The sequence below is a fragment of the Drosophila sechellia genome, chromosome 3R (genome assembly GCF_004382195.2).
Source record: "Drosophila sechellia strain sech25 chromosome 3R, ASM438219v1, whole genome shotgun sequence".
Taxonomy (NCBI): Eukaryota; Metazoa; Arthropoda; class Insecta; order Diptera; family Drosophilidae; genus Drosophila; species Drosophila sechellia.
Genome location: NC_045952.1, coordinates 1,654,560 through 1,676,139, shown reverse-complemented (window position 1 = coordinate 1,676,139; position 21,580 = coordinate 1,654,560). Strand labels below are relative to the sequence as shown.

Sequence of the window (21,580 nt, the reverse complement as noted above, 5' to 3'; positions counted from 1 at the left end):
ATTGTGTTGGCGTCGCAGGATGGCAAGCGACGGAGTTCAACGTATACGTATCAAACAGAATCGATAAAATTCAGGAGATGGCAAAGACATAACATGGCATCACGTTCCGATGGGTTTAAATGGCAGACTTCGCGAAGATGTACCCCGTCGAGCTTTCGCAAAGCTCTTCGAATTAGCCGTCCCTGTTGCATGCAGTAAAGGATTTGCTCTGAGGCTCTAAGTGGAACCGTTTGCATAGACAATTCATCAAACTTAAAATTCCTAAACTCTTTCCATAAGTTGCAGCGCGTATTTGCATATATTCATCGTTTCATTTCAAATTGCAGAGCCAAGTTTACGCAATTAAAAGGTCGACTTTCAGTGGAGGAGATCATCTCAGCTTGCTCCTTCTGAGGAGCATTCAGAAGGTCCACTTGGCAAAAGGGTGTGGATTTCTGAGCCAGGGTAAGCTGGTTCCACAGAAAAGCAATCTGGCTTCGCTAAGGCCTATAATCGGTTCCGATGGGTTACTTACAGTCGGTGGGAGACTTCAGTTTTAACTACGATTGAAGGCATCCAATACTTTTACCAAAGGATCATCCAGTCACCAAGGCACTCATTGTTTATTATCAGAAAAATTGACATGTAGGGCCACAGGCGTTGCTTTTCTACAGGCAGCTCATTTGGACGTTCTCTAGTATCTCACAACGGATTCTTTTATCGCAGCGCTGAACAGATTCCTCAGTCCTCGAGGCAGCCCGGGTACCATTTGGAGTGACAATGCTACAAGCTTTGTCGGTGCAAAGCGCGAGCGTACCGAACTACGAAAGCTATTTTTGATCGAACTTCACACGGCATTCATACCTTCGACCTGCATAGCTGATGGGATCGAAGTTCATCCCTCCGCGTGCCCTGCACTTCGGTGGGAGGCTGCTGTTAAGTTAGCTAAGTTTCACATCTACAAAGTCGTCGATGATTTCACCTTAGCCATCGAAGAATTAAGAACTCTTGCCTATGAGATTTCTGCCATCCTTAACTCCCGTCCACTCTGTCCAATTTCAGAAAATCCTGAAAGCCTTGAGGTGCTAACTCCGTCGCAAATCCTAAAGGGTTCAAACTTTAAAAAATTACCTGAGCCCGACATCACTCTTCTTCGCGAAGGCCGCCCCAGCAGATGGCATCAGGTGACCCAGATCCAACAACACTTCTGGAAAAGATGAAGCTGCCCATACTTGTCCCTACTGTAAGAAAGGAGCAAGTGGAGCGTCAATACGATTTGGAAGCATAGTTTTCGTGAAAGAGAACAACATTCCGCCGTCGAGATGGAGGCTGGAGCGCCTCCAGAAAGTCATACCCGGTGGGACGGCGTCATAAGAGTAGCTATAGTCCGTACAGCTACGGGTCTAATCATGAGAGCCGTCGCGAAACCAGCCGTTCTGCCCATTTCTTTTCTCCCTTCTTTCTTCTCTCACTGAAGCTGTCGCATTATCTATTCATCTATCGTATGCCCATAGGTATATATGTCTAGGCCAAGCTTTCGCTAAGTCAGTCTGCATATCCGAATAAAAGTGAGCATAAATATATTTTAATACAACCAATTTGAGCGTGTTTCTTTTTATAAGTGGTGGCTTATTAGTTGTCTTTCCAGAAACAGTACCAATTACTCAAATATACTGTAGGAGTTGTATGTATTACTACTTACCTACATTAGCACGTCATTTTGATTCGCAACAACTGTTAGTTAGTTAGTTAGTAGACAAAGCTGAGTATGTATATTTGAAAGTGTGGATAAAAAACTAATTTAAATAAATTTCTGAATCTTGTTATGGAATATATCAATTGTAAAATGGAAGTTTGATCATTTGTTTAATATTTCCCCTAACAATAACAAAAGAATTCGAATACGGGAGTCTTCGCATTCGGCATTTTTTCGGATATTTTTTTATAATTTTATTAGTCTTGTAAATTTTTCCGTTTTGCCAAACAATTTTTTGCCACACCCACATTTTTAAAAAATTGTTGGATATTTTTTCATATTTTTTTTAGTCCTGTAAATTTCTATCGATTTGCCGTAACACTTTATGCCACGCCCACTCTAACGCTGTTAAACTGACCAAAACTGCCACGCCCACATTTTTGAAATATTATTGGTAATTTTTTTATAATTTTATTAGTCCTGTAAATTTCCATCGATTTGCCGAAAAACTTTTTGCCACGCCCACTCTTTCGCCTAAAACTGCCACACTTTTGAACAATTGTTAAATTTTTTAACTATAGATATTGTAACTATATTCCTGAAAAAATATGAAATTGCTCGTTCGCATTTACATCAGCTGAGTTACGGGTATCTGATAGTCGCGAAACTTGACTATAGCTTGTTTTTTATTTTATTGAATACCTTAATATTTGATTGGCGCATCTGGTGGGGAAAAAAATCGTTATAAATCCATAGTTCTTTGACAATAAAGTGAATATGTACCCAGCCTGACCAAGTTATTTATTAGATTGTGCACGCGAATTTTCCGCAACAAAGTGAATCGGTAGTTTTTACAATTATTATATCAAATATTATATTAAATACCTATTATATTAAATACTTATTATATCAAATACCTTATTTAATCACCCGCTTTGCAAATTGATACCGCGACTAAGGTATAAAATAATATATCGACATCCTGTAGCAGTTTGTGAACAAGAATCGAAGCTACAAACCTAAACTAAAGCTACAAAAACTAAAATGGCATTATCCGTTGAAAATATATCCCAACATCTTCGACAAATTCGCCAAGTGCCGCAGTTCTCTGGAGAGCCAAACAGACGTAGTTCGTTTATCAGACGAATTGAATACCTGCTAAGCCTATACCCAATAAGCCATACCCGACAGAAAGCAGTAATTTTTTGAGCCATCTGTAGTTCGATGCCGAGATGCCGAGAGGGTCTGTCAACTAGAATTTCACAACGAGGTAAGCCCTCATCGTCGAATTTAAATCACAAACCGCCATGGAGGAACTTTTGTGACGTTTGTTGTGAACATCCTACAAAGGTATAATTATCTAAATTTTATAAAAAAGGTAAGTTATGTAAATTTCGTGAACAATTTGTGAACAAAAAGACCAGTCAGCTATTAATATTAAAAAGTTAGACAGAAAACAACCAAAATAATTCATTCGCAATAAAAACAAGAAAAAATGACTTTATAGCCGAGTTTCCCGACTATAAGATACCCGTTACTCAGCTAGTGAATGCAAACGCGAACTTTTACCAATTTTCTGGGTTTTCGATAGATATTGGGGAATAAAACTCGGCGGCTTAATGGCATTAGAGTGGGCGTGGCAAAAAGGGTTTTTGCCAATCGCTAGAAATTTATAAGTCTAATAAAATTATAAAAACATTGAAAAATTTTTCAATAATGTGGGTGTTGGGTCATGCAGCCGCCAAAACTGTGCAGTAGACTAATTTCATACTTGTTAATATTTAAGCCAAATTATCAGTAGCATGCCCATCGTGCAAACCGCTGCTCTCGCGCGCATTTATCTGTACGGCGCTCATTCCTTTGTTGTTGTTAGCTACCTACGCTAAGCTTGGGCGCTGCATTTCGGCTGCCTGCCCGCCAATTGCCTTTTCGTCGCGTTTCGGAAAAGACCAACCTTACCATTGTCGCTATCGTAGATTATCGCTATTTCGCAAAATAAAACTGTCGTAATAAAACAAACTTTTTCGGTTTTTTATTATTCTCAACAGCTATTGAAAAAGCTCAATAGCTCAACATTTGGTGACCCCGACGTGATCGTGTTAAGTTGCATGCAGTAATTAATGCACTTATCGCGTTTATAAATAAATATATATACATTAAAGCGCAATCGGTTGGACAAGTGAGTGGAGATTTCGGTGTGTTTAAGCGAGCTAGCATTGCGTACATACAAACATTGCTACACATATCGTTGCGTGCATTGACCCCGCTTGCATTTTCGGCATCTATTTTGTGTTCATCTTCCCGCTGAACCGAATCAAAGGCGATTTGTTGCGATGCCCGCTGAAGGTGAAAAAAACAGGGTGACCTTTTTGAAGCGCAAAGCCAATGCGCTGTTCAGCAGGTTGCAGAGGCTACAAACGTCGCTGTCTAATGAGACGCTAAGCGGATACGACGAATCCACTCTTACGGTGAGGCTGGAGCAGATTGATGAGCTGCAAAGTGCCTTCAATGTTCTGCATACAGAACTGGAGGAATTGGACTTCAACGAAATTGGCAGTGAAATGAGCGAGTCTTTCTATGAATTCATCGTTGAAGTCAAGGCTAGTTTGCGCGCGGAAATAGCCAAACGCAATGTGCATTTCGCGCCGCACTCAACGCTTGCGGAAGGTATTGTGCCCCACCAGTGTAGTGGTCCTCAAACGCAGCCGCGTCCGAGGCCGATGCCGTTGCCGCCTGTGCAGCTGCCAACGTTTGGCGGCGGCTACGCAAACTGGTCGGATTTTTACTCCGTGTTCACGAGCATAATCGACAGCCATCCGGACCTCTCCAACGTTGAGAAATTCCAACATCTGCTGTTGGTGCAGCGCGCGCATTTATGGGAGGACCTGCAGTCCCTAAAAACGCTGGGAAGAGTTTCCTCGTCTAGTCCCATATCATCGCTCTCGCCGTTCCTGGATCAATTTGGACTTCTTAGAGTTGGCGGTCGCCTCCGGAATTCGTCGTTGGACTTTGATGGCCGCCACCCGAATAACTGCCACATCTCGGCAGTTATTAACTCCAGACCTTTAGTTCCCATTTCAGAGAACCCTGCCGATCTAGATGTCCTCACTCCGGCGCATTTTCTCAATGGTGGTCCGCCTTCGTCGTTTAACGAGCCAGATATAACGGGCCTAAACTATAATCGGCTTGACTCTTGGCAGCGCATCTCCTTTCTTCAGCATATATTTTGGTCGCGATGGAAGGAAGAGTACTTGACGTTGCTCCAGCAGCGTTCCAAGTGGCGCACCCCAAAGCCTGTCGCAGCCGTGGACAACGTCGTTCTTGTTAAGGACGAGAATCTACCCCCAATGAGATGGCCTTTGGCGAGAGTCATGCAGTTGATTCCTGGCAGAGACGGCGTCGCTCGAGTTGCAGAATTGAGGACCGCGTCTAGAGTAATAAGACGGGCAGTGAACAAGCTGTGTCTGCTCCCCCTTGAGGACTCTGTTGGAACACAAGCTTCCAACGGGGGGAGGATGTTGGGTCATGCAGCCGCCAAAACTGTGCAGTAGACTAATTTCATACTTGTTAATATTTAAGCCAAATTATCAGTAGCATGCCCATCGTGCAAACCGCTGCTCTCGCGCGCATTTATCTGTACGGCGCTCATTCCTTTGTTGTTGTTAGCTACCTACGCTAAGCTTGGGCGCTGCATTTCGGCTGCGTGCCCGCCAATTGCCTTTTCGTCGCGTTTCGGAAAAGACCAACCTTACCATTGTCGCTATCGTAGATTATCGCTATTTCGCAAAATAAAACTGTCGTAATAAAACAAACTTTTTCGGTTTTTTATTATTCTCAACAGCTATTGAAAAAGCTCAATAGCTCAACAGTGGGCGTGGCTGTTTTGGACTATTAAAAAATTGAAAAAATATGAACACATTTTTCAAAAGTGTGGGCGTGGTTTTTGGGCGAGTTTTGTGATGCTTGTGGGCGTGGCCACATGGGTCAACAAACTTGCGCTGCGTCTGCCTCTAGAATCTGTATGCTGAATCTCAACCTTCTATCCTTTTATAGTTCCTAAGATCTCGACGTACATACGGAGAGACGGACATGGCAAGATCAACTCGGCTATTGATCCTGATTAAGAATATGTATACTTTACATGGTCGGAAACGCTTTCTTCTGCCTGTTACATACTTTTTAACGAATATAGTATACCCTTTTACTCTACGAGTAACGAGTATTATAATAACGCTCAATCCCTGATAGGTTGCTCATGACCCTAGCAAGGCTTGACATTTTAAGGTCAAAAAGGACTCTATGAAGACACAAAAAAACTAAACTCAAACACTAATACAACTACTAATATAAAAAAACAACACACTCTCACACCAATTAACAATTCGTTATCCCCTTTAATCCTTTCATAAGTCCCACGCAGATCCAAAGACCAAATAGAAACAATCAGTCACAATAACAATAAAGAACCTTTTCCGTATAGACAACAGCAACTCGATCAGATCAGACTTTATATAATGAATTCGGATCAGGCTTAAATCGCGACTGGCAAAGCGACACCCGAAAATACTATCAACGTCCTCAACAACCAAGAGTGTCGAATAATAGTTTTAAGGAAGGCAGCGGACAAACAAGCATGCAGACAGATAACAGTTACCATCAACACGAGTTAGATTATTGTTATTGCAAGACTTGAGAAAGCAAGACTTGAGAGAGAGAAGACTATTGAGAGCAATGAATAATACCACGATGATAGTTTACAATATAAACAAAACGAGATGTATAAGGTAACCCAGCAGAAATTTATGAAATAGAAAATATAGTCGTACCATTGACCATTACCAATTCAGCCTTAATTATTCTAAAAGAGGTCAGCAAACTGACTAAAGGCACAGTGATAGGGATAGTAATTCAATAACTCCCATACAAAACAAAAACCAAGCGCCAGGTGCCTACACCGCGCAAGCCTAATCAAAGTCGACTCAACAAGCGCATCCAACGTTCATAATATATAACATATATAATATATAATATATATAAATATATAATATATAATATATAAGCAACAACGGTAGACATCGAGCCGAGTAAATAAATATTGCTTATAAAAACTGATAAACATATATATCATTTTAATAGATTCTATAAACCAAGTCGACATGATCAAATTTTTCACTAAATTTAAAATCATGTTTACATAGATAATGTAAGTGTAACGTAAGTAACGTAACCATTTTAAAAAGTATAATTGAACTAAATTACATTAACTCTTACGCTGAAATCAAGGAATTCATTATTACTGAACACATGAAAGTATACACCCCGGTATCGAAAAAGTGACACTACTTTCCAGACTTCCAGACTAAAATAAATCTATTAAAAATATCATTAATGATTGCGAAATCTGGAATTTTGTAAAAACAGAATATAGACTAATGAAACTAAATTTTGAAACAAGAATGAATGCTTTAGTCGAGTCAAGGAAATGCGAACGCGAAATTTCATAATTATTTCTGGGATATCGATAGATATTGGTTAATAAAGTGAGAAAAGAAATGTGTGGCCGTGGCAGTTTTGGGCGGTTTGTGGGCGCTAGAGTGGGCGTGAATTAACAAACTTACGCTGCGTCTATGTCTCTGGAAACTGTATTTCTCCGGCTTCTATGGTTCCTGCGATCTCGATCTTCCTGAAATCAGACCGACAAGTAGACGGAAAGGGTCAGATCGACTCGGGTATTGATATTCCTTTTCCCTGTTACACACTACGGTACACGGCAGTCTAGTCTCGTTAATGATAACCTTAATAAGGGTATTGAAATGATAAATACCTGTAATAAATCAACAGTTTTGTATAATATTAGATGTCTTATATTGAATACCCAAACACGTGGTTTCTAATACAACTTTTGTTAATCTGCTTCCTTTGCCAACTCTCAGAAGACTATTGCTCTCAGGCTACTGTTCGCTCTCAGGTTCTATCTCAGTGAGTGAGCGTTTGCCTATTTCAGTGTTTGGGGGAGGGTCGCTCTCCAGTCCCTCTCGCACCGGTTCCCACAATACCCACTCAAAATCTTAAGGAAAAGAGCCTTTTAATATTAAACATTGAAACCTTTTTCTGAATATTTAAAAAAGTTGCAATAGGGTCACAACAAACACGAAGGAATATTTAATCCAAAACTTCTAAAGCACGACAACCTTGGTAACTTAAGCTACTTCTGCCTGGTATAACACCGCTACCAACTAAATAACTTATTTAAAACAGCCAGAGCCCTTTACCACGACAATAATGGACAATAATGAAATATATTACAAGTTCGCAACATTCAATGTAAAAAAATATATTTTTATTTAACTGAATAATTACAAATCTTTATTTTGAAGAACATCAACCATTTTTATTTAGGTCTCAAACTGAACTTGACTTATTGATCTAGACTGATAGACGTTCAAGCCTCGTTCTCGAGCTTTTTGAATATGGACTTTGGACTTTAGAATCACAATTTTTTGGAGTTAGTTCCCATGGATTCACGTGCATTCGGTCTTGGATACAAGCGCTCTTAGATTTTTAAGATTTTATTTATCTACCGGTCATAAGGTCATGACTAAAGTTGAACCAATGTCACACATTAAAAAAATAATATTGTTAATTTTTTAATAACATTATAATAACCTATCTAAAACCTAAGGTATGTAAAAAGGTGAACAACAATATTGAATTAGTAAAAGAAAAAAATCGGAAATAGTAGACATTGAAAATTGACATGACATATTCATTCTTCATCTGAAAAACTTAAACCGATATTTTGAAAGCATCACTCTTTAAAGACACAACCCATTAAACGAAAGAAAGCGTAAGATATCGCTAAGCAAACATGTAAAGCTCCGTAGATATTTAAGGTCCGCCTGTCCGTATGAACTCCTCGAACTAGTAACCATGGACGCTCTTGAACTATCTGTCTGGGCATATCTTTTCGCCTGTAGAGTATCTTATATTGGCTTTCCGAATATATGTAAGTGGAAGTTGTGCTTTTATTAGACTCTGCCTGTATCTTCTTTTTACATGGTTTCGTGGTATAAAGGGATTAATCTGCAAAGTTATTTAAGAATCGACAGCAATAATTGCAAAACTCAATTTGTTGATCTAATAAAAAGTCTAATTTTATGTGGGGATTTCGAACGATTAGATTTTGTTGGTTTTAATGAGCGAGATTGCGCATCGATGCGCGCATGTGTAGTAGCGACTAAAGAGCCCAAGAGGCATGCTACAGATAATAAAAGCTTTAAGCCAAGCTTTGGGTGTATGGAAAAACGTAAACGTATGTCAGCTTAGAAGCAGGCAACCTCTCGCTTCCCGCATCCAAAATTTTAAATAAGTGCTAAGTTCACGCGGACAAGATATAAAGTTGTGATAGAAAAGTGTTAGCCGGAGCCTAAGCAAATTCAAGTGAGTAATTAAAAGCTGACTGTGTCTGAGTACAGTGCGTAACTCTTTGTTGCCCAGGTCACGGAAACCGAGGGGCGCTGCCGTGTATCGTTCGGTTCTATTTGCGAGAAGATAGACGCGATATAGAAAAGAGAACAGAATCGAGGAAACGAATATAATGTAAAATAACTCTAATATATATTAGTGTTAGTAGGATCTAATTATGTATTAAGCAAGTTAAAATTGATTGCTTTAAGAGCGGCAGAGAGTCAAGAATATAGATAATAGTAAGAACGTAATACTCTGTAAGGGTCATGCAACTCATAGTTACATCTACAATGATTTAAGATAAGGGGTATATAGTTTCTAGTGAATCTACTTGGAACCGAGAAGTTAAGCAGACTAATCAAGTTGGGAATCTCAACATCCCCACGAACAAGCTTACAAATAAAGACTGTTCCAAGCATAGTTCTACGGTTAGCTAGGGGAGGTTAATTTATTAAAATTAGTCTACTGGAATAAGGAGGTAATATACGGTTTGCATCCCAATTTAGGCACCGCAAGGAAAAAGTAAAAAGTTTTTTTTGAACGATTCAATGCAGTCCGAGTGGACTACGTATTGTGGACTCCAAACAGGTGATCCGTACTCGAGAATCGAACGGACTAACGAAATAAATAAGGTTTTAGTCAAGTAAGAGTCATCAAATTCCTTAGACAACCTTTTTATAAAACCAAGCACACCCCTGGCCTTATTGACAATAGACGAAATGTGTTCAGAAAATTTTAGTTTTGGGTCCAGAAGAACACCAAGATCATCAACTCGTGTTATTCTGTCCAGAGAGCACCCACTTAGAGTGTAAGTCGTGCGTATTGGGAATGAAGACCACTATGGCTATACTCCAGGAAGTAGGTATGTGTCCTAAAGCTAGGCTGCTGATCAGTATTTTTCGGATTGGTGTTGCGAGCTGACTTAGCGCTAGTTGAAGCAGGATTGGCTGAATGCCATCTGGACCCGAAAATATGTAGGGCTGGAATGTACCAATTGCCCATTTTAATCTCTCCGTTGTTACTATTGATTTTGCTTTGGCCCAATCAGTAGCACGCAGTCTACTTTGTGCCGTTACTGGGGTATTCTCACCCGTTTGAAGCGTGCTTCCCGGAAAGTGAGTTGCCAGTAGTAGTTCAAGTTCCTCCTTACTTCCTATAGTATAGGAGTTATCCTCCTTTCGTAGTGCCAGCATTGATTCTGGCACTCCTTTGGAGATAGCTTTGTGAAGTCTAGCGCCTTCACATGTGTTTACTATTGCCTGACAGAAGGTACTATAATTCCTTCGTTTGGCTTTCCTCATGGTTATACATGGCCAGTTTATTCCGGTAGGCATCTAAGTTCCCTTCTCTTTTTGCTTTGATAAAGCGACGCCTGGTCGTTTTCTGCAACTTCTTCAAAATTCCGACCAAGGGAATAGTTTTCTCTGAACGCGTTTGTAAGACGCGAGTTAATGTCTTCTACGGTGGCCTCCAGTTCTAGAGTGGTATGGAGTTTCCCGGTTACCCCAGTAACTGGATCTCGCAGTAAGGAGGCATTGAACCTTTCCCACTTCGTATTCCTGGGATTGCGCTTACGCTCGCTACATTCTAGATTTAGCCCTATGTTAAAACGAATAATTCTGTGATCTGGCATTGACTCCTCAGGAGATACGTGCCAGTCGCTTATATGCAAAGCCACTGATCTGCTGGAAAGTGTTATGTCCAGAACCTCAGATCTTACCCTAGTATCAAATGTCGGATCATTGCCGACATTTAGGATTTCTAGATTATTATTTAAGATAAATTCCTGGAGTGACTCACTTCTTTGGTTCACGTCTCTGCTACACCATATCACGTTTATGTGCGTTTGCATCACATCCAATGATGATGGGTGCATCCTCTTACAGTGTTCAACCAGTGAAGTGATTATGTGCATCTTCACCGGCAAAGTATGCCGATGCCACCACAGCCTTCTTGGCTGCTCCCACATCTTCTACCACGATAGGTACACAGTCCCGAGTGAGAAATTCTGTAAGTATATAATAATTAATGCTTCTACATGCTAGGATACAGGCTCTAGGGCTAGAAGCCCGTTGATCGCAAATTACCTTGGCGTTCTTCACGTACAGTCCTTTTATTCCCTGGTTATACCAGGGTTCCTGTACCAGGGCTAGCCCAAGATGTTGTTTGGTGAACATCCTTGCTAGCCGAGGCCGCCTTGGCGCGATGGCTGTTCACCTGAGCTATCCCTGTACTCCCGACCATTAGATATACGGCTCCATCATCGGCATTTTTCGTCTAGAGATGCCCAGGTCAACATCTGTCGGTACAGCTTCTTCCTCACTCAACAGGTATAGTTCCATGCCTAGCTCCTGAGAGGATATCGGGGTCTGATCCCCCATCTCGATGACGGTCGCATCGAGATCCTCATCCTCCGCCAGATCCTCTCTGTATTCGCAGAGCTTATTGGGCTTTTCCTTCTCCGCGGAGACTGGTGATTTTCGAGGAGTCTCGACCCGTCTTGTGCCGGCTTTAATCGCAATGGCCTTCTTTAGACCACAAACAGAGATGTCCCCAACCCGGAAGCTCAGCATGTTGTCGCTAGAAATAATCTTTGCACATGAGTTGTCATCAATGCCAAGGCTGAGGAGCGCGCCACCACCCTCAATCTTCCTTGACATAAGACGCCAGTTCTCAGTATCCAAGTCATTTGGTATTTTAATCAATTCCATGATCCAATTAAATTCGTTTCTTCGATCAGAATTGATTTCGGCCCGAAAATAGTCTTCTGGCACAAGTACGCACACATATACACGTTCTCGTCTATTATTTTTACTCACACAAGCAAGCAAATTCTATTTTTATTCTATTGGCCGTTACGCATCTTGCTATTCTAGTGTCTTTGGTCTGTCCGTTAAAAGTCGAGATCTCAGGAATTATAAAAAGATAGAAGGTTGAGATTCAGCATACAGATTCTAGAGACAAAGACGCAACGCAAGTTTGTTGACCCATGTTGCCACGCGCACTCTAACGCCTATAAGCCACACAGACTTTTAAAAAATCTGTTGATCTGTTATAACTTTCTATCGACTTGCAATAAACTTTTTGCCACGCCCACTTTAACGCCCTAAAACCGCTCAAAACTGCCACGCCGACATTTTTGAAAAATTTTTGGATATTTTTTCATAACTTAATTAATCTTGTAAATTTCTATAGATTTGCCAAAAAAAATTTTGCCACGCCCACTCTAACGTCCACAAACCTCACAAAACTGCCACGCACACACTTTTGAAAAGTTCGCTGATATTTTTTCACATTCTTATTAGTCATATAATTTCCTATGATTTGCAAAAAAACTTCCTCATAATTCTCTTATACAAAAGACCGACCGTGGTGGTCCGTGGTGGTCCGTGGTGGTATCGATTCCTCGTTAAATAAACAAACATTTCTCGATATTGCCCATCCACTCAAGCCGTAACCAAAATCCAGCCACTAGGCAGGCACATAGCCACGCAGTACATAATAATTTTTTTTCCATATGTATGCACAAAAGCATAATCAAGGAGCGCTCTCACGCAGATCAACTAAACAACCCACTAACCCAGTTCATCTAAGATTTTCTCACACCAATTGTTTCAGTCTTAAGCCGACATTCAAAACGCAAAGCGGATTCAATCGGAATTTTTATTTATTTCGGCGTTGATCTTAGTTCAAATACGGATCATTTATTGGACTCAAAACAAAAACTATTTTACTATATAGCGTGTTAGTTGAGTTTGAGGATTGATAAATGGTAGTGTGAAAGCGTGTGTTTATGAAGTGGCAGACTCAGCGACTCTTTACTTTTTTGTCCTTATGAACAGTTGAAAGCTTCCAAAGGAATGGAGTGATACGGACAGTTTTTGCTTTTTTATAAATAAAATAAAAATATTCAATAAAATGCACTACAGAATTTTGTTATTTGTTATCCTTACAGTAAGACAGATGTGAGTAAGGAACATTTATAAATAGTTTAGGAAACAATAACATTGAAATAAAGTTATATTCTCGAAAGTTTTAGACCGACTGATTATAGCAATTTAACTCATATAATACCCAAGAAATCGACGAGCTTTCCGAAAGAAAGGGATACTTGAGTCATGGCAATTATCCTGACTAGGGACTTAAACAACATCCCTTTAGCTGTTACGTAATCCTGTTTACAGAATATTTTTTTTTGTCTTTTTATTACAGAGAACAACAATTGCTGAATATATTTGAAGTTATTATAGACACCCTTGAAGGAAAACTAAAACGCATTGACAGTCTAGATAATACAGTTGATCTTCTTATGAAAAATATGGAAACGCTGCAAAATCGGGTAGTGAATAACTTATTGAAAACAGATTTTATTATATCTCAGCTAAAAAATATAGAAAAAACTATTTCTATAGAAATGCTTCAAGGTCAATCATCAAACTTGGATGTCGCTTACGAAAGCACAAAAATACCACAAAATTCTTCAACGTTTCTGAAGCAACAAATCGTTAATTTGGATCGAAAGGTATCTGATATTGATAATAAGCTGGAATGTATGAAAGTCCAATTAGATAATAACTTGTTGCACGTTGAAGACTTTAATGCCGAAGCTAGTGAGAAAAAACCCGTTACAATAAATGAAAATGATGTCACAAAGGCATTCAGCTATGTAGCTATGACACAAGTAACATCTGAATTGAGTGAACTTCGCGATTCAACTGACAACATTGATAAAAAGTTACAGTTTTATATAAATATCGCTTCTGAAAATATCGGAAAAATGACAAGCATGATGCATGAGATTCATTGTGCTGTAGTTGATCATAACAATCAATTAAAATTTTTGAATGTGACAACACCTACAAATTCAAATAAAATTAATGAGCTCGTTAAAGAAATAAGGCCAATGGGTGTATCTGAACAAAACGATAATGTTTGGGATGTCTGGGTAGACACAAAATCAACTGATGGTCATCTTCTCACCAAGTCCACTGCCCCATTGAGTCAGACACAACGTCAAGAACGTGCAATAGATGAAATCCACCATGACAAAAAATCCAAATCCTACTTGAGTATTAATAACTTAGATATGGTTAAAAAACAATTTGAAAAACAGGAAAGTTATATGGCCCCTGAAGGAATAACAGAGACAGGAATCAAAAGTATTTTGGAATATGAATCGAAAAAGTAAATTGGTATTCATTTTTTTACTATATTTTCTAATCAATTTATATTTTAAGCTACTCTGACACGGATGAAAATTCAACAACGGAGATCTTACATTTATCACTTTCTAATATTCAACCAACCATAGTAAATAAAACTTTAACTACACCGTTTACTTCCACACCCGGAGATGTGCTGGGTCTACTTCATTCGCCGTCGTTAGGCACCAACCGAACTCACGACGACGGACCTGTAGTCAATGGATTGAAATCTGCAAATCGCAAAGATCGAATTATCTTTCCAAGCATAAAGAAAAAACCAGCATTTCTAAACACAACGATTGCCAATGATTTTTGGGCGCTCAAGGATGTAAAAGTAAGTTCTTAAAAACCATAAACAAAACAAATTAATCAACGATGTAGTCAAGTTTCTCATTTTTATATTGTATTAAATTAACAATATTCATGCAATACAAAAATCTTTTAGTTCTCGTAGCTCCCGAGAACTTTACGTTTATAAGGGCACGTGTTAGCGGGAATGTTTTTTGAACTCAATCCCCCATCAGCAATCACCTGCATCTGAAGTTCGTATCTTGTTCAGAGAAGAGCGTTTTAAACAAGAGATAATGCTACAGTCTAGTTCCCTGACTACCGTTACCCGGTGTTCAGCTAGTAGCGATAAAAATTGGCAAGACAAACAATAAAAACAAAAAAAAAAACTTTTCTTAAAAGTTTGGGCGTGACCCGTACATACTTTTCAACGAATATTATATACTCTTTTACATTTCGAGTAACAGGTATGAACACACTTCTAGTACGTGTTCAGCTAAACACTGTTAGGTCCGGTCTATTTAGCAATAAGGAGTTAAAGGCACATTCCGGAGCAGTTTTTAAACGATTTCCTTTTGGAACAGCAGCAATAAAGGATTATATGTACACGGCCGACCTTCTACGTGGAGCCGATAGCATCAAACTCGAACTCAAGGCGGAAGATGTAAGAGCAGGGTAGACCTTTTTAAACGGAAGAGAAACAACATACTAAGCAGTTTTAACATAAATACCTCGTGTTACCTACGTGTCCAAGTATCACTCAAAGATGTATATATTTTGTTTATATGACTTATTTTGTCTCGTATCTACTGTAGTTATCTCCAGATCGTATCTCTAGTAGTCATAATGTGTAAGACATTAGCTCTAGAGTTGTGAATGCATCGATTAAATTAATATAATACGTTGATAGGCAACGGGGTCGAACTACAGTGAAAGTAAATCGAAGGTGATCCCCACAATCTATAAAGCATTACCTTTCCCAGATATGAAGACTCTTCAAAAACCAAACCAAAAATGTCATTTATATCGCTCAATCTACCTTTGCTCTTGTCGATTTGGAAAGTTGAAATCATTGTTTGTTAATCGCAACGTACGTAGTATAGAGTTAAGCTGCTCAACGGTTCAATTTTCGAGTTTGAAGAACTATAAACTCATCCCAATGGCCTAATCATAAGCCAAAACCACCACTGTAGCGAAACCATTAGTTTCCTGCCGGCGTATAGTTTGGAAAATCACAGCGACACCTTCGGGGATATAACTCAAAAGTTCGTGGTTCAAAAACATCCAAACAATTTTTATGCTAGTTATTGATCATAATGGACGCGCTCTAGATGCTACTAAATCTTTGGAGATTTAGTTACTAAATCTTTGCTACTCCAATTTTAAGTGCTTGTCTAAAGTACAATCACTAATTCTCGGAATTTTGCCAAAGTTTAAAATGGGTCTTTGTGGGGAAACTGCGAGGGTTTTGTATTATGATAAATTCTCACATGGGAACAGTTAATTCTATAAACCCCATTGTATGCATTCTAATTGACACCAATTATTATACTCGTTACTCGTAGGGTGTACTAGATTCGTTGAGAAAGGAAGTAGAAGGAAACGTTTCGGACCATATAAAGTATATATATCCTTGATCAGGATAAAAAGCCGAGTCGATCTTGCTATATCCGTATGTTCTTATGATCGTCAAGATCTCAGGACCTATAAAAAGATAGAAGGTTGAGATTAAGCACAAAAATTCTAGAGACATAGACATGTTGACCCTTGATGCCATACCCAAGAGTCGCCCAGAACTGCCGTCCCCACACTTTTGACAAATGTTTTTATTTATTTATTTGTTTTAAATTTCTTCTGATTTTACAAAATAATTTTCGCCACCCCGACTCTTACACCCTCGAACCACCCACAGAAAAATTACGAAATTTCTCGTTCGCATTCTCCCTAGCTGAGTAACGGGTATCTGATAGTCGGGGAACGCGACTAAAGCCTTCTCTGTTGTTTGTTTTCAATGTGCGTATCTTGTGATATCAAAAGCCACACAATCAGTAATGTTTTAAATCTGTCTCCATCGGAATACGGATTGCTATTGGAGCTAATGGAGCACAAGCCATGACATTATGTTGCGATCCCGATACTTGCAATATTCAAAATGCCACGGCTGCTACTTAAGCACTAGTTACATTGGCTAGCTCAGAAATTTATATTAAAAGTAATCACCCTGTTACCAGTAACAACCCTTAGTTGATTTCGTGCTAGGAACCTCCTGTCCTTTGCTCTGTCCCGGTCGGGCAATCGCCTTCTTTACGCCGCAGTCCCTGTAGCAAGACGCTTAGAGAAAGACGAACGTTCCACCCTAGTCTTTCCTCAAACTGGCGCGGACGTATCTGGATGGGTTTGATCGATGGCCTCGTTTCCACTGGCCTGCCGCTCTCGTCATCCTGAATGGTGCGGACTGCACTTATGGGTGGAGACTAGAAATTGCTTCCGCACGCTGACTTATGGTAGCCAACGGCTGCGTCTTCCAGACAAGCGCCAGGCGAAACAACAACACGTAACCTTATGTCTGCTCTAACCGTTCGCGCCGTACCACGCCTGCTCGGTTCCTGTTCCTTTTCCTGTTTTCACCACAATTCCACCACGCAAGAGGGTCCTTGCTACAATTGGAGTCGAATGCTCGGACTCACCGGGCAAAGCCAGGTTCTGGTCTCGATTCGTGGTGTAGTGAGGCGTCCTAGCTGTAGTCCCCTTGCTGCTAGCCTTGCTTCGCGTTGTTGCAGTGTAAAACTTTTATGTATTGATGTCTCCAGTATCCACATCTAAAGTTCACGATTTTACGCTTAGCCGGGTCCAAATGGTAGAGTTTTTAATTTTTTGTCTTGTATCTTAGTTTTTATACCCGTTACTCGTAGAGTAAAAGGGTATACTAGATTCGTTGAAAGGTATGTAACAGGCAAAAGAAGGCGTTATCGACCAAATAAAGTATATATATATTCTTGATCAGGATCAATAGCCGAGTCGATCATGCCATGTCGGTCTGTCCGTCAGGTTTCATAGGAGCTAGGTTGAGATGAAGTATACAGTTTCCAGAGGCATAGACGCAGCGCAAGTTTGTTGACCCATGTTCCCACAACACGTTGTGGGCGTGACAAACCGCCCAAAACTGTCACGCACACACTTTTGAAACAAGTTGTGATATTTTTTCATATTATTTATAGTCTTGTAAATTTCTATCGATTTCCCAAAAAACATTTTGGCACTGTCGGGGAACTCGACTTTATCATTCTCTCTTGTTACTTTTCTTTTGCACACATTATGATGATTAATTTTAAAATTAGTTGATTTCGTTTAATTTTTGCGTATTACCCATTATAAATATAATTCGTGTAAATTAAATAAATTATTAGAATATAAAGTATATAAATTTATAGAAATACATTTAGAAAAACAAAATAAGACAATTTTTTTTGCTTCCATATATAATTATCTGTTTCACTTTATACCTCCCTATTTACCATTTTTAGCATTAGTATTTATTTTAATAGAATAAATGTGGCGATACGAATTGAAGTTACTAAAATTGCCTGATACTGAAAATTGAAAAAATAGAATAGATAATTCGGGTAATAATTACATCGGAGGGGGGAGAGAAATTGAAGTAGTTTTTTAATTTGGAACGTGGTGATCTTGGTAGGGTGGGCAAAAACTAAAACATCTGCTAGGTAAAACTTCCCAGCTACCCAAGAGTGTCATCTCTCAATATAGGGTAAAAAGAAAATATATAATACCCGCACCAATTTCCTTATCTTTTTTTTTTGTACTTCCATTTGATCGATCCAACCTTCGGCACTTGGTAGAGACTCTCCACTAATTTACCGCCCCAAAAGTTGTAGTGCCAGACAACAGGAGGGGACTATGTGGCCAAAAGTACTAAACTACCTGGGCTACAGGGTACACCAGGGTGACGGTACATAAGATACATAAGATAGACACGATATAGAAGAGAGCACAGAAACGAGGACATGAATATAATATAAATATCTCTAATATATAGTAGCACACATATAGTAACACTTGCCTACATACACTAGTGGGCATAAGTATTTAGACACCATTAGCTTGAAACTGCCGGGCTATCCTTTTCATAGTACAGTCAAATAAATAAGTAAACTATTGATGATAAAAAAAGAGTGCAATTGCAGTTACACGTGAGAGTTATGTTTTGCTTTTTTACCTTTTAAATTTTCCTTCTGATGATAATCAGAAATGATCATTTGAACATTTGTTCTTGGTAACGTGTTACTGCCTTTTTTATTTTTTTTATTTTATTTTTATTTTATTCATAAATTTGTTAAACATGGGGAAAACAAAGGAACTGAGCGAATTTATAAGAAATGAAATAATAATTAAGTATAACTCTGGTATTTCGGTACAAAATATCATTGATTTATGCAAAATTCCACGGGCAACGGTGTATTACCAAATAAATAAATATAAAAAAAATCACACAACTAAAAACGTTGCACGCAATGGCCGACCACGTAAAACAACTCAAAAGGACGATGGGTATATTTTACTGATGTTTAAGCAGAATGTTCTACAAAGTCCCCGATCGGTTGCCAAACAACTAAAAGAAGGAGCAGAAATCGATATCAGTGAAAGAAAAGTTCGCAGACGTCTTAATGAAGCCGATTTTGGAACATATTTTAGCAAAGTTATACCACTAATAACTCCACGAAATGAGTTAAAGCGCCTCGACTTTGCCAAAAAATATGTTGGTCAGCCTGCATCATTCTGGAACAATGTTTTGTGGAGCGATGAAAATTCTTTTGAGTTTCACTGCTCAAAAAAAAAAAAATTTTGTTAGATTACCGAAGCAATATCAGAAAAAAGTGGCACCAGTATGTCAGAGAGTAAATCATTCAGGAGGGTCTGTTATATTTTGGGGATGCGTAGCCTTCACTGGCTTGGGAGATTTGGTTCCTGTTGATGGAACCATGAATCAAAGAAAATATTTAGATGTCCTTAATAATCATACATTCCCCTCTGGTGATAAATTGATTGGAGAGTCCTTCATACTCCAGCAGGATAATGCTCCCTGTCATAAGGCCAAACTGATTACGAAGTTTCTGAAAGATGTTGGCGTAAACAAATTGGATTGGCCACCTCAAAGTCCAGACCTCAATATAATAGAAAACCTCTGGTCATATTTAAAAAGAAAAAGGCGTGCAAACTTATCTAGATGTCGCGAAGAAACGATTTTGGAAATTCAAACCTTATGGAAGGATATTTCAATAGATTATATCCACAGCTTGGTACAGTCTGTACCAAAACGTCTTCAAAAGGTGATAGACGCTAAGGGCGGGTATATTTTTTATTAATTTGTAATAATTTTTTAGTTCACTTTTTTTATTCAATTTATAACATTTAAATAATTTGTCCAAATACTTATGCCACTGCTAATTTGTAAAAAAGTAATTTTTGTTAAATCAACAATGAAGTTATCATATGTTTATGTTACCTATACCTATTTACTAAAATTATTAAACAATTTTGCTTTAAGTAAATAATGAGTTACAAACAAATATATTAAATATATTTCTTGTCCAAATACTTATGCCCACTAGTGTATACTTATACAGACTTTACTACGTACAACAAATTATAGAATAAGAACCCAATTTTTGGTGACAATAACAAATCCCTAATGTAAACATCAACTTCCACCGCCGCATTCGCGACTTCCACCAAAGGGTCTAAACCGCTTACGCAGCTCAAATTCTCGGCTCATCCACTCAAGAAAACGCCCAATTCATATAAATACAAAAGAGAGCCTCTTTACGCTTAATATAGAAAGAAGTAAATAAGTCTCAGCCAAGGGTTTGATAAGCTTTTGCTTCGCAACTTACAATTAGATATAATTCTTTCTCCTACAAATAAGACGTGAATTGTCTCCGCTTCCACACTTGTAATTTTAGTTGAATAAAGATTATATTATTTTCTTAAATTACCGTGGATTCGTTATTATATATATATATATATATAACTTTCGGAAGAAATACAGAGTGGCGATTCCGATGCGATTCCCAACGTACACATTCCACATCCTCTAGCTGTATACAATCAAAATCCCAAGCGGGCTATCTCGCTCCATATCTAATGTTAACAAAAGCCATATATAATCTCTTAAGCTGAGATCAAAAAGACGGTAAAACAATTTCTCCAATAATTTGGTATTTCTCAGCGTTGTTCTTAGTCAACTGACGGGAATAAAATACAAACATTTCACTGGCGCAGTCGGTAGGATACATAAAGTAAGCGAAAAAAAGTACCTATTATTTATTATTTATTCAAAATCACACAAATTCAATACAAATATCCAAACTCAACATCGACCAAGTTATCCACAATATCCACAACCGTTCCATCTAATTTTAATCAATACAGGCAACCATTTAGACCCACCTATCCACTGCAGATGCCTAACAACCAACCTATGTGGCACGCACCAAATTATTTCAAACCCAACCCATACATGAACATTCAACCAAGTATTCCCAAACGTCCCTTCCAACAACATTCCAAAAAAATCCTCAAACAGCACATTTTAGAGGAAATACATTCCCCCAACTACAACAAGCTTCCACATCTAAGAAAACTAACTTAGCGATTACCAAATGACTAAGATCATAGGACAGTGGACAAACAAAAATGTCTATTGACAAATTGAGATTTCAAGACTCACACGAATAACCCAGTTATTATGAACAACAGGTACAGCCCGCCCAAATTGACGACGAGCAAAATCAAACTATTTCAGAACCAAACGAAAATTTTCGGTCAACAGCCCCGGACATCACGAATACATAGAAATAGAATACAGAGGTTACACATACAAATGCCTAATCGACCCAGGATCCACGATAAAAATGATCAATAATATTAT

General features: G+C 38.7%; 1 protein-coding gene across 1 annotated transcript in view; it reads left to right on the top strand.

Moving 5' to 3' along the window:
* LOC6620331 overlaps positions 1–21,580 on the top strand; it is an 88,998-nt gene that overhangs the window by 16,449 nt on the left and 50,969 nt on the right. The window contains exons 2-3 of the mRNA XM_032723202.1: positions 13,355–14,326; positions 14,380–14,680. Coding sequence (XP_032579093.1) covers positions 13,355–14,326; positions 14,380–14,680 — 1,273 coding nt within the window. The remainder of the gene's footprint in view (positions 1–13,354; positions 14,327–14,379; positions 14,681–21,580) is intronic.